General features: G+C 48.7%; 1 protein-coding gene across 1 annotated transcript in view; it reads left to right on the top strand.

Annotated features, from left to right (window-relative positions):
• MROH7 (maestro heat like repeat family member 7) overlaps window positions 1-12,375 on the top strand; it is a 39,461-nt gene that overhangs the window by 15,052 nt on the left and 12,034 nt on the right. The window contains exons 9-15 of the mRNA XM_065912287.1: window positions 2,381-2,493; window positions 2,890-3,066; window positions 3,411-3,565; window positions 5,953-6,091; window positions 8,281-8,471; window positions 9,813-9,950; window positions 11,963-12,077. Coding sequence (XP_065768359.1) covers window positions 2,381-2,493; window positions 2,890-3,066; window positions 3,411-3,565; window positions 5,953-6,091; window positions 8,281-8,471; window positions 9,813-9,950; window positions 11,963-12,077 — 1,028 coding nt within the window. The remainder of the gene's footprint in view (window positions 1-2,380; window positions 2,494-2,889; window positions 3,067-3,410; window positions 3,566-5,952; window positions 6,092-8,280; window positions 8,472-9,812; window positions 9,951-11,962; window positions 12,078-12,375) is intronic.

The following is a 12,375-nucleotide window of genomic DNA, read 5'->3' as shown; positions in this document are numbered from 1 at the left end:
TTACTTGCCTCCTCCCTTCCCCCCAACGTCCCAACTCTGCTCCAAACCAAGGGACCTTGGCACATTGTTTAAAGTCCCCTGGCTCTGGAAGCAGAGTGACCTGGGTACCAGACCTAGCTCTGGCCCTTCCCAGCTATACAAATTCAGGAAAGTACTTTTCTTGTCGAGGCCTGGGTTTCCTCATTTGTAAAAAGGACACAGTAGGATGCAAACCATAAGATTTCTAGAAAATTAAATGAGATCATATGTGTAAAATGACTAGCTCGTTCCACACATTATGGGCCAACAAAGTTTTTTTTCCCCCCCCAATCCCTCCCCATCTTATAAGTTTCAGTCTTTTGGGATCTATCTTGTATCCCTGCTCTTCTTGTTCTCTAGCATCTGGGGCAAAGATTTAGTCCCTAGGAGACTTCTCCCTGCTGCCCAAGAGCCACATAGATCTTCTGAGTGATGGATAAAAGTGATATAAGTCATGTTAAGGATCAGTCTTGGGGACAGGAATAGTATACACCAAATTAGTATTGCCAGATTTAGCAAATAAAAATATAGGACACTCAGTTAAATACAAATTTCAGAAAAACAGTAAATACCTTTTGGTATATTTATGACATACTTTTGCTAAAATTACTAGTTTATCTTAAATTCATATTTAACTGGGTATTTTGTATTTTATGTGGTGACTCTAAGGACAAATTCCCACTGTTAGATTCTCAAGGAGTGATTTATCCAGGCCTCTGGACTGTAGGAAGCAGCAAAGCTAGGATTTGAACCTTGGTCTGCCTGATACTAGGCCTCCCAGGTAGTGCTAGTGATAAAGAACCTACCTGCCAATGCAGGAGATGTGGGTTCAGTCCCTAGGTCTGGAAGATCTCCTGGAGGAGGGCATGGCAACACACTCCAGTATTCTTCCTGGAGAATCCTATGGGCAGAAGAGCCTGGTGGGCTACGAGCATGAGATCACGAAGAGTTGGACATGACCGAAGAGACTTAGCATGCACGCACACTTCCTGATATCAGGTCTCAAGCTCCTTCCTTTTGCAGACAACCTGCTTGCTTGGTCTATATGCTATTCTGCCTCAATGACCCTTTCTCATGCCCACGTCTTGTGTCTTATACATGCTGAGGAATCCAGCTAGGACTTGAATCAGACCACCATAAGACTCAGGAAATGTGCCTGAAATGTGTTTCTTTTAGCAGAAAATAAGGGTCTCCAATTTGCAAGTACTATTTTAGGCACTGGGGACACAGAAGGAAAAAAAAATTAATTCAGTAGTCCTCCTGTTGAGCTTATCTTCTTGTTGTCAGAACACAATGAACAAAACAAACAATATATACAGTAAGTCAGATGATGATGAGTATCGAAGAAAGAAAAAAAAAATAGGAAAGGGAGGTTGGGAATACCAGGGGTAAGGGAATTGCAGTTTAAAAAGAGGTGTTACCACACACCCAGCAAAAATGGAACAGAAAATTCACTGGAGAGATGTGAAGCCACTGAACTCTCACACACTGCTGGTGGAAGCATAGCTGGTCCCCACCGTGGAGAACTTTTGGCGATATCCTCTAAAGCAGAACCTCTACCCACCTTAGGACACAATCTCACTTTTAGCTCATTGCTGTTGTTGTTGTTTAGGTGCTAGGTTTGTCTAACCCTTTGAGACCCCGTGGACTGTATTTTGCCAGGCTCCTCTGTCCGTGTGATTTCCCAGGCAAGAATACTGGAGTGTATTGCCCTTTCCTTCTCCAGGGGATCTTCCTGACCCAGGGATCCAACCCACGTCTCCTGCATTGGCAGGTGGAATCTTTACCACTGAGCCACCTGGGAAGCCTCTGCTTCTAGCTACACGCCTACAAAAGGCATGGACTAGATATACTAGAACATTCATATCAACACTACGTATAATAGCTAGAAACAACCCAAATGTCTATCAGAAGTAGATCAGTAGACCAGTAAATAGTAGCATATTCATACTGTGGAAAGTTGTACAGCACTGGGAATGAATGAACCCATGCAGCTTGCAACAATGTGGGCGAATCTCACCCACATAATGTTGAGTGAAAGCAAGACATAAAGGACAGCATACAGTAGGAGTCCATTTATATGACGTCCAACAGCAAGGAGCTCTAATCTGTGGATTTAGAAGTCAGGATAGGAGTGGGGGAGGAGGATTATGGCCTGAAACAGGGGCATAGGAGGGCCTTCTGGGGTATTGACTGTGTTCTGTTTCTTCTCACTTGGGTGAGAGCTACATGGATGTGCTCATCAAGAAGATTTACCATGCTGCTTACCTATGATTTATGCACATTTGATATCCATGTTTAGCAAAAAGTTAAGAAACCAAATAGGTGTTTGGATCTCACTGAAAAGGTTCTTGTCTTGCAGGAGCCAGAGATAAGGAAGAGACCAATAAGAAGGAACTGTATGAGAGCAACAAGCGTTTCCTGGGGCCCTACAACCCTCTCAGCCCATGCCAGAACATTCTGCGTGTGATTGCGGTGACCACCTTCTGCCCAGCAACCTTCCTGGGAGATGGGGACGAGAGAGCAGGGGCAGCACCAGCCCGCCCCAGCGCCGCCGCCTCTCCTTCCATCCCTCTAGGCTCAATCCCCCTCATGTTCCTTTACATGCCTTCCTCAACCACACAGGTCCATCCTTTGGGCTCCCACCCCTCTGGTCTGTGCCATAGCTTGTGGCACCCAGTTCTGGGGGGGGAGGGGCCATGTCACCCCTTCTTTTTGTCACAGTTCCTCAAAGGTTTCGACACTCAATGATTAACCGAGTATGTGGTCCCCTTGCTGATCTCTGCCCTTGTATGGCGGTGTTTGTGCATTGATGCAGGACTCACTGCGGGTCTGCCCACGTGTGTCAGGATCTCTCTGCCTTTGTTTCAGGAATTCGGGGATTTCCTGGGGCCCCAGCAGGTAAAGGACCTGCTGCTAGCAGCCTTGGAAGGGCTGAAAGGTGGCTCCGAGGCTCGGGGGAAGGACTCGGGGGAGATGATGCAGCTAGCCTCGGAGGTCACGCTCAGCTCGGTGCTGGAGTGGTACCGACACAGGGCGCTGGAAGTGGTAAGGCCCCCTGGGGGAGGGGCTGGGCTGGGAGACCCCACAGGGCTCACTCATCCCGCAGCCAGGGCAGGGTGGGTGGTGAATGAATTCTAGATGTTCTCAACTTGCTTATCAGCCCCCAAGAGCTCAACTGTCTGGTGAGGGGTGCCGGGAGGGCAGTGAAGACAAACTGTCTCCTGGGAAGGGGCAGGCACTCTGCCTACCTGTCTCCCCATCTCTCCCCTCTGTGCCCTCCTCTTCCTCATCCCCCTCTTCTCCCTCCTCCCATCTCCCTGTTCCCCTATCCCCCTTGGCTTCTTCGCTTGGCCCTCTGCCTGCTCCCTGGTGGTCTGGCTGTGCCCCAGATCCCAGAAATCATGCATGGCATCTATGTGCACCTGAGCCACATCCAGGAGCCGCGGGCCCGTGAGGTGGCTCTGCTGCCCGTCTCTCTCCTGGCCAGCTCCTTCATGACTGAGGTCGTCATCGCCCTGCTCATGTGTCCCCTCCCACTGGACAGGTACCAAGTGACGGGTGCTTCCAACCACTATCTCTCACAGAGTTGATACAGGCCCCTATTCCAGGGCTGGAAATCCCTCCTTCTACACAGGGGAGTCCCTCGCCCTCCCAGTGGTCCCCCTTCCATGATCGACGTTGCTTATGACAACCCTTGAGCCCTTCCTGCCAGGTGTCTGCTGCACATTTATTTGTTCTCTCACAAGTATAATCACCCCATTCTACAGATAAGGAAACTGAGGCTCACGGAAAGTTTCTAGCCTTAGGCACCTACTGAACAAGCAGCAGAATGAGGACCTAAATTCAGATCTGACCCACTACAAGCCCAGAGCTCTTCAATGATACTGTGGGAAAAAGAAACTGAATGTTGGTCCTAACTCTGCCTCCAGATGCTGTGTGGTCTTGGGTAGCTTTATTGCCCTCTCTGGGCTTCAGGTTTTCTCCATATGTGAAAGGAGAAAATAACACCTACATTCTCACCCCAAATGGGTGGGCATGATCAGTAAAACAGCCAGTCATGCTGAGTGCATGCCCTGTGCTCCATATTGTCAGCCTTCAGGGAGCTCTGGTCTGATGGCAGAGGGGACTGTGGCCAGATGGTGATCAGCTTGTGGGCTAGAGAGACAAATCTGGCTGCTCCAGGCTCCTGGCCCAGGAAATGCTCCCGCACCTCTGAATGAAAACAAGGCAGAAGTGTGTGATCCATGTCTTAAGGCGGTTGGTTGAGAGTGAACAGAAAAGAATTATGCAGAACTGTGCAAGTGGGGTGCACTTCTAACCAGGAGACCTGGTGTCATCCACAGAAACCAGGGAGAGCAGTGCAGGAGTGACACACCCCCATCTCCCACCTGGAAGAATTTAACCCTTTCTGGCTTCACTGCAAGCCAGGGAATTTTCTTCTTAGAGCCACTAAACATTCAGACTCAAGACTGCCAGGACCACATCTGACTTCAGTTACTTCTGGAGGATGTAAGACAGGGCAGTATCCTTACAGCAGCCTGTGCAGGAGGATTAGACAGAGCTGGGATGAGATTTAAGGAGGCCTCGTTGGCAAGTGCCACTCTTGTGCATGCCTGAGAGTGAGGACCTCCTTAAATGCAGTGCCCTAGATGCCTCACTTTCCTCACCCTAGTATTGGCCCTGGGCCTCCCAGTTGAAAGATGTAGGTGCTGTCCGGGCTTAAGTGGCTTGGGCTTTAAAGGAACTAGAGTCTCTTGCAATCTCTCTGGATTTTGCCTCCCAGATTCTTACGGGGACAAACCCAGTCATAAGAGTCGCTGCACCCTGAGAAGCTCAATGCCACAGCGTCCCCAGCGGTCCTTATAGTTCATTTGCAGTTCTTCCTCACCCAGACACAATTTACCGATTGGGTCATTTTTACCATAAGCAATGTTGCCTAGCAACATAGTTGACATACTATCTTTATCAGGTTTCCAGGGGAACAGAGCTGGAAAGTTAATGGAAGGTTCAACTCTTAACCAGATTTGGGTGGGGGGGAGGGTTTTTGTTAACCCTTTAGTGCCCTGGGCTGTCAGCACTTTTCACCTCTCCAGAATAGAACCTATAGGCTGGTGCAGGTTGATCCAGATGCTTTCCCCTGACTGGTGTACTGCCTTCTTTTTTGTTTTTAATTTTTTTGTTAGTTTTTTATTATTTTTGGCTGCACTGGGTCTTTGTTGCTGCTCCCAGGCTTTCTCTAGTTGTGGTGAGCAGGGCTACTCTCTAGTTGCGGCACATGGACTTAGCTGCCTTGCGGCATGCAGCATCTTCCCAAAATCCAGGGATCAAAAATCCGTGTCCCTGCATTGGCAGGCGGGTTCTTAACTACTGGACCATCAGGGAAGTCCCTGATGTGTATAGCCTTCTAAGGGTCAGGAGTGGGAGCTCCTTGACATTTTGTGACAAATGAAAGACCCAGGCCCCAAAGGGCTCCTAGGCATAGAGGAACAGTTACAAGCATTGGAGTCATCAGACCTGGTCACTTCTGGACTCTGTAGCTCATTAGCGTGCAGTCCTGGATCGGTGATTTTACCTCTCTGAGCCTTAACTCCGCATCTGTAAAATGAGACTGACAATCCACCGTGAGTCCCTGTAAGAACTCAGTGACCCTGAGTTTCTTGAATATCTTGTTTACATCTGCTGGCAGACAGCAGATGCTCGATATTTGCTGAAGTCATAACTTGTATGCAAAGCACCTGGCAAAGTACCTGAGAAATAGGATTTTTGATCATTGTTAGTCCCAGGCTTCTTAGATCATTCAAGAAATTTTTCGGCACACTTATGGATGCCATTTCAAAGGCATCTTCCCTTTTCCCTCCCAAAACAATTCGGCGGCAGGGTTGACCCCACTGCCCTTGTCCCCACTAACCATCCCTACTCTTGGCCTGTCAGCAATGGAGCAGAGATGTGGAGGCAGCTGATACTGCACAAGCCCAGCTGTGACGTCCGAGAACTCCTGGACCTGCTCCTGACCAGCCTGAAGGAGAAGCCCGTGACCAAGAAGGGCCGGGCCTCCATCGTGCCCCTGGCGGTGAGGAGCTCTCCTCCTGCCCCCTTCCTCCCCTGCCCAGCAGCCCCATCACTGCCCCAACACGTCCTCCTCCCACTCTCACTGAGCTCTGCACACCCGTCTTCTAGTGCCCGGCTCTGCCCAGAGCTAACTGGTGGCCTTGAGCAAGTCTGTCCCCAGGCTCTTGTTTGTGATCCACTGGACCACCAGCAGCACCATCCTTTTGCCACTTACAGTGACTGCGGCAGCCTGGAATAGTGGGCACTGGGACTCACACACCTTAGGCTGAGAACTGGCCTTGCTCTGTTACTATTTTGTAACCTGAGCAAGTCACTTCATCTCTCGGAGGCTCAGTCTCTGCATCTGTAAATAGAAACAATATCTACCTCATATGGCAGTTATGAAAATTAAACAAGGTAACTCATTTATTCTTTTTAGAGACATAAAATGTCTAAGCGCATCTGCTGCCATTCTTAGAGGTTGGCCCTGGGAACACAGAGGGAACGGGCTCTGAAGTGGGAAGGGGGCTGAATGGACAGACAGATTTCTCTCTGGCTCTGTCACCACCATCCTGGTCCTAGCCAGCTGGATAATACCGCATTCACCTCCCTGCTTCCACTCCAGCCCCTGCAATCTTTATCACAGCTAAGAAAATCATTGAGAAATGTGCATCTGCTCTTCTCAACTCTCTCTATGGCTTCCCACTGCCCTTGAGGGTAACACAGAGCTCCTGCTGGTGCTGCTAGGCCCTGCAACCCTCACTGGCCTTGCTATACTGTGTGATCCTCTTGCTTGCATGGCTCCAACCTCATTATTTGTCAGGTCTTCTTAATCGTTGTGTTATCTTCTGTCATAGGGCCTTTGCACATGCTGTTTTCTCTACCTAGATTTCTGTCCACCAAGTTAACTTCTTCTCATCCCTTATCTCTTAAGCTATCACCTCCTCAGGGAGGCCCTCTCTGACCAGATCAAATCTGTGCATATTATACTTTCCTTCCCAGGAGGTTCAGTGGTAAAGAATCCGCCTACCAATGCAGGAGATGCAGGTTCAATCCCTGGGTCAGGAAGATCCCCTGGAAAAGGAAATGGCAACCTATTCCAGTATTCTTGCCTGGAAAATCCCACAGACAGAAAAGCCTGATGGGCTATAGTCCATTGGGTCACAAAGAGTTGGACATGACTGAGTGACTGAGCAGATACACATCACATACTTTATCTTGGAAGAGTTCACCCCAGTTGTGATCTAACAATAGTGTGTGTGTATAGAGTGGGTCATTTGATTAATCTATGAGATGCCTGAATTCATCACATACAGTAGACACTCAAAAAATTTCTTTGTTGGGTTGATTTATTTATTCAAACATTAAGCACCTACCATGTTCCAAGCGTACTCATCAGTTTCTAGGGATTCAGCAGTAAGCAAGACAATCTGGTAGAGGAAAGTCAATAAACAGACATGGTGGAATAGAGCAGGTGGTATTATCCCTTAACACAAGAAGATACTGACGCTGAGACATTCCGTGTCTCACCTAAGGTCACACAGCTACTGAGCAGTGGTTCCAGGACTCAAACCCAGGTCTCCTGCCCCTGAACCCCATGCTTTACCTCTGGATCTCCCTGCCTCTCTCCCCCCGCACCGAGTTCTATGACTAGGACCAGCACTCATTCCATCCTTGGTTTGGACATCACACACTCCTCCTCTGATCACTGTGTGTTGGCATATTCTCAAGTCACTCAGAGGAGGCAGTGAGGGAAATCTAGTTTTAACAGCCCCCAACAAAGAGGCAACTGATACCCTACCTATGTTATGAGCCAGTAAGAGGCAGGGCTCCTGTAATCTGAAAACTTGGGTTCAAGTCCCAGCTCTGCCCCGAGGGGCTGGATATCTTTGGGCAAGTCCCTTCACGCCTCTGATCTTGTCTCCTTCCCTGCACAGTGGGGTCAAGACTCTACCTCATAAATGTGGGAAGAAATCCTTCCACCGTGATTCTTCCAGGGCTGTGTCAACAGCAAAGGGTCACTGTGATTGTTCTGGGACAGGGCTCGCCCAGAGGGCCTGGATGCAGTTGTGGGGGAATCTGGCCTGACCCATGTTGGGCCAGAGAAGAGCAAAGATCCAGAACCAGCCTCCTAGAGAATCAGCACAGGCCCGGTCAGGAGTGCTGGGATGGTGGGTGGCACTGCCTCACCAGCTTCCCCTCCGCCTCCAGGCAGCCAGCGGCCTGTGTGAGCTCCTGTCCGTCAACAGCTGCATGGGCCGCGTGAGGCGCATCTACCCACAGCTGCTCCTGGCCCTGCTCATTCAGGTCCATTACCACATCGGCCTCAGCCTGCCCGGCCGCGCGGCTTCCCGCAAGGATGCCAAGAAGGACGCCCAGACCTCTGGCTTTGTCCCTGTACGGTATGTTCCTGCTGTCCCCGGACGGACAGCCACCAGCAAGGGCTCTTACGGAAGTCTTTAGGGCAACTGATCAGTAGAAATTAGCTCCGCGGCTAGAAAAGAAAACAGAAGTGCACTTTTTTTTTTTTTTTTTTTTTTAAAATATTATTTTATTAGTTGGAGGCCAATCACTTTACAACATTTCAGTGGGTTTTGTCATACATTGGCATGAATCAGCCATATAGTTACACGTATTCCCCATCCCGATCCCCCCTCCCACCTCCCCAGAAGTGCACTTTTATGAGACAGAGCCAATCGTGTTCAAGAGCTATTTGTGAACATCTGCTGTATGTGTTCTCGGCTTAGGGCTGGATGGCAGGAAGGAATCAGCCTTCTCCAAGGAGATCACCATTTCAATTTTTCTCCTCCCTCCCTAGAGATGTGATTTGTATTAGATTTATAACCAAGGCTGAACTATTTGATTTTCATTAGTTAATTGGAATAGTTAATATAGGCCCATGAGTAAAAACCTTCAAAGATGGTAAAACAGCTTCTGTTCCTCTCTTTACCCCAGTTTTCTGTCATAAGAACTGGGTTCTTTCTTGCCCTTCGGATGGGGTTGATGCAGAGCTAAGCCAATGTGTTTTCATTCTCTACTTTCACACCAGTGGTTGTGAACCTTACACAGTTACATGTTTCTGCTTTTATTATATACTCTATCTTTGAGGTCATCACACACAGAGCTGCCTCATTATTTTTAACAGCACATAATATCCCTCTGTGTAGATTATAATATACCACCATTCACTTAACCAGGATCCTTTCGATTTAGGTGCTTCACAGCCTTTTACAAACAATGCTGCCATGAATGAGGCTGTTTATATGTCTTGATATTTACATGTGACTGTACACATAGGATGAATTCCTGAAAGTAGAATGGGTGCACCAAAAGGTTTCTGTGTTGAAATATTATGGTGGAACAGGAAGATATGGTGGAAAAAGTTCTTGATCAGTGAGTGAAAGGAAACGAAGTACCTCCTAAAGCACCCAGCTTGCCAGTAGTATATGACACTTCATTTCCCCACAACTTTGCCATCACAGTCTCATCTTTGCCAATCTGAAAGTTGGAAAAAGAAAAGGTATTTTGCTGTAATTTTAGATTGCATTTCTCTTACTATGAATGTGGTTGAGTTTAAATGCCATTTCTATTTCCTCTTCTGTGAGCAACTGTTCTTGTTCTTTGCCTAATTGTATATAGGACTTTTGGGAATTTTTCTTATTTATCTGTAAGAGCTGTTTATATTAAGGTCTGGCCTGCTAGGGGCAGGGTGACATGAGATATCAGCCCCCTTGTCTTGGTAGCTGGATGGTCAAAGTGGTGAAAACCCTGCTTCTGAAGATGGGCTGCTCATACGAGGCTAACTTTCTGGAGGACCATGGCGGCTGGGAGCTTATGGGGCAGGCAGAGAACCACCACCGCGGAGTGTCCCTGCTGGCCAGGTGAGGACCCTGGGGCAGGGGTCAGAGGGAGGGAAGAGACCTCAGTGTCTTCAGACAGACTTGGGTTTGCATCTCTTTCTGGGCAAGACCCTTCCCTTGCTCCATCACCTCTTCTCTAAGATCAGCAGAGTATTGTCTCCATCAGCGAGTAGACAACACAAATGTGAAAGATGACATATGCTCTACAAACTGTGGTTGTAACAGTACCTGGCATTGGGGAGCTACTTAGGTTATTTATAAAGCACCTTTCTCACCACATTATTAATTTAATTCCCATGCTAACACAGAAATGATGGTCTAGCTGAGCAGTTTAGAGTGTGGTCTGAGAGCAGGTCTGCCTGCTTCTGAATCCCAACTTACTATTTTCCAGCTGTGTGACCTAGGGCAAAGTTCCTTTCCTTCTCTGTGTCTCCATTTTCCCATTAGTAGTATAACAACAGGACTCACCTCCGAGATTTGGGGTGAGGATTAAAGTACTTTGAACAGCCTCTGCATATAGGAAGAGTTCAACACATTAGCTTCTGTTATCATTATGCTGACTGGTGGGACAAGGATTGTTAATGCACATTTTGCAGGAGAGGGTGCCAAGGTGCAGAGAGGGATACTTATGCACCAAAGATACACACAGCCTGGGAGTGGCAAGGCTGGGAAATAACCCCCTGACCCAGATCAGGGCTGTTCCCCCCAGTCATACACAGCCTCCCTTAGGGAAAGGAGATGGGGGGCTAGTGCACCTTAATTTCACTCATGTGGTTCCTGCAGGAAGATCCTGCTTCTTAGCCCTGCACCCTGAATGTCCAGGGTGGGGCTCTCCTCTTCAGTCTCAAGATACAACTGTATTTATTGACCAACTGCATGCTCCAGGCACCTTGCAAAGAGTATCTATTCACGGACTATTCCATTTAACCCTCACCATGACTGATTGAGTGCAGGAGAAGGGGGTGACAGAGAATAAGATGGTTGGATGGCATCACCAAATCAACGGACAAGAGTCTGAGCAAACTCTGGGAGATGGTGAAGGGCAGGGAAGACTGGTGTCCGGCACTCCACAGGGTCACAGTCAGACACGACTTAGCAACTGAACAACAACAACAGCAGTGACTGATGAAATAACACTATTACTTTCCCAGAGTTACCCATAAGGAATCTGAGGCCCAGAGAAGTTAGGTGATTTGCCCAAAGTGACACAGCTAGTGGTAACAGAATTTGAACCTAGGCTATCTCAAACCAGACTCTATATGGCTGACACACTTTTCTGGATTCATTGACTAACAGAGCATAGTGCAGACTTTGCAAGGGCAAATCATCTACAGGGCTTGTTAAAACACTGATGGCTGGGCCCCACTTCTATAATTTCTAATTCAGTTAGTCTGGAATGGGGGCTTGAGGATGTGCATTTTTTTTTTTTAACAAGTTCCCAGGTGATGCTGATACTGCTGATCCGGGGGCCGCACTTGGAACATCACTGGCTTAGTAGAATGAACTAGGCAGCTGCAGTAGGGACCCCTGGGTTGGGACGCCAGCTCTGCAATTTTCCAGCTCTATGACCTTGGGCAGTTCACACTTAAAGCCTCTGTTTCCTCATCTATGAAATGGGTTAACAGCAGTAACCTGCCTCAAAGGGTAATGGTGAGGATCCGATGCAATAAGGGCCTGAAAGCATCTGGCTTGCTGCCTGGTGCCTAGTGAGTGGGTCCTCACATTCTCTCCTTCCTGTCCGTTCCTCCTGGAGTGGTCCTGCACATTCAGGGGTCGTAGGCCTGTCTTTCTTACTGATTTTCTCTGTGATCTTGGGCAAATCACTTTTCCACTCTGGATATCAGTTTTCCCACCTGTAAAATGAAGCAATGTGATCAAATGGCCTGAGATCCTGTTCAGGTGGAAAACCCTGGGGATGCGGGAACACAGGGAACTGGGGCTTGCCCAGAGTTTTGAGTGTGGGGGCCAGGCCCCCATGCAACAAGTCCCCTTGGGGCTGGAGAGCCTGAGGGCACTGCTCCTCCCATCCCCAGGGCCATGGTGCACTACTCCTGTCAGGAGCTCTGCCGCATCCTCTACCTGCTCATCCCGCTCCTGGAGCGAGGCGACGAGAAGCACAAGATCACCGCCACCGCCTTCTTCGTGGAGGTACCGACCGGGTGCCCAGAGGAGGGCGGGGGCTACCCCGGGCCTTCCCAGGAGCATAGGCCTCAGTTCCCGTTGCTGGTCATTTCTCTTGCGCGATAAGTACTTAATACTTTAGAGTCTTACCTGAACATGACTTTTCTTGAGTAAAAAGATCTTGTGGGTCTTCTCCCTCCTCCTTCCCATCTCTCCTCCTCTTCCCATCCCTCCACCCCATTTCAGTCTTCCCAGACTCCCCTAGTACACTGGGCAACCACCATCCTTTGCCGTATACCAGTTACCAGATTGGAGACACAAATAT

This window comes from Muntiacus reevesi, chromosome 1, assembly GCF_963930625.1.
Source record: "Muntiacus reevesi chromosome 1, mMunRee1.1, whole genome shotgun sequence".
Taxonomy (NCBI): domain Eukaryota; kingdom Metazoa; phylum Chordata; class Mammalia; order Artiodactyla; family Cervidae; genus Muntiacus; species Muntiacus reevesi.
Note: the sequence above shows the minus strand (reverse complement) of the source record. Positions and strands in the feature narration are given on the sequence as shown.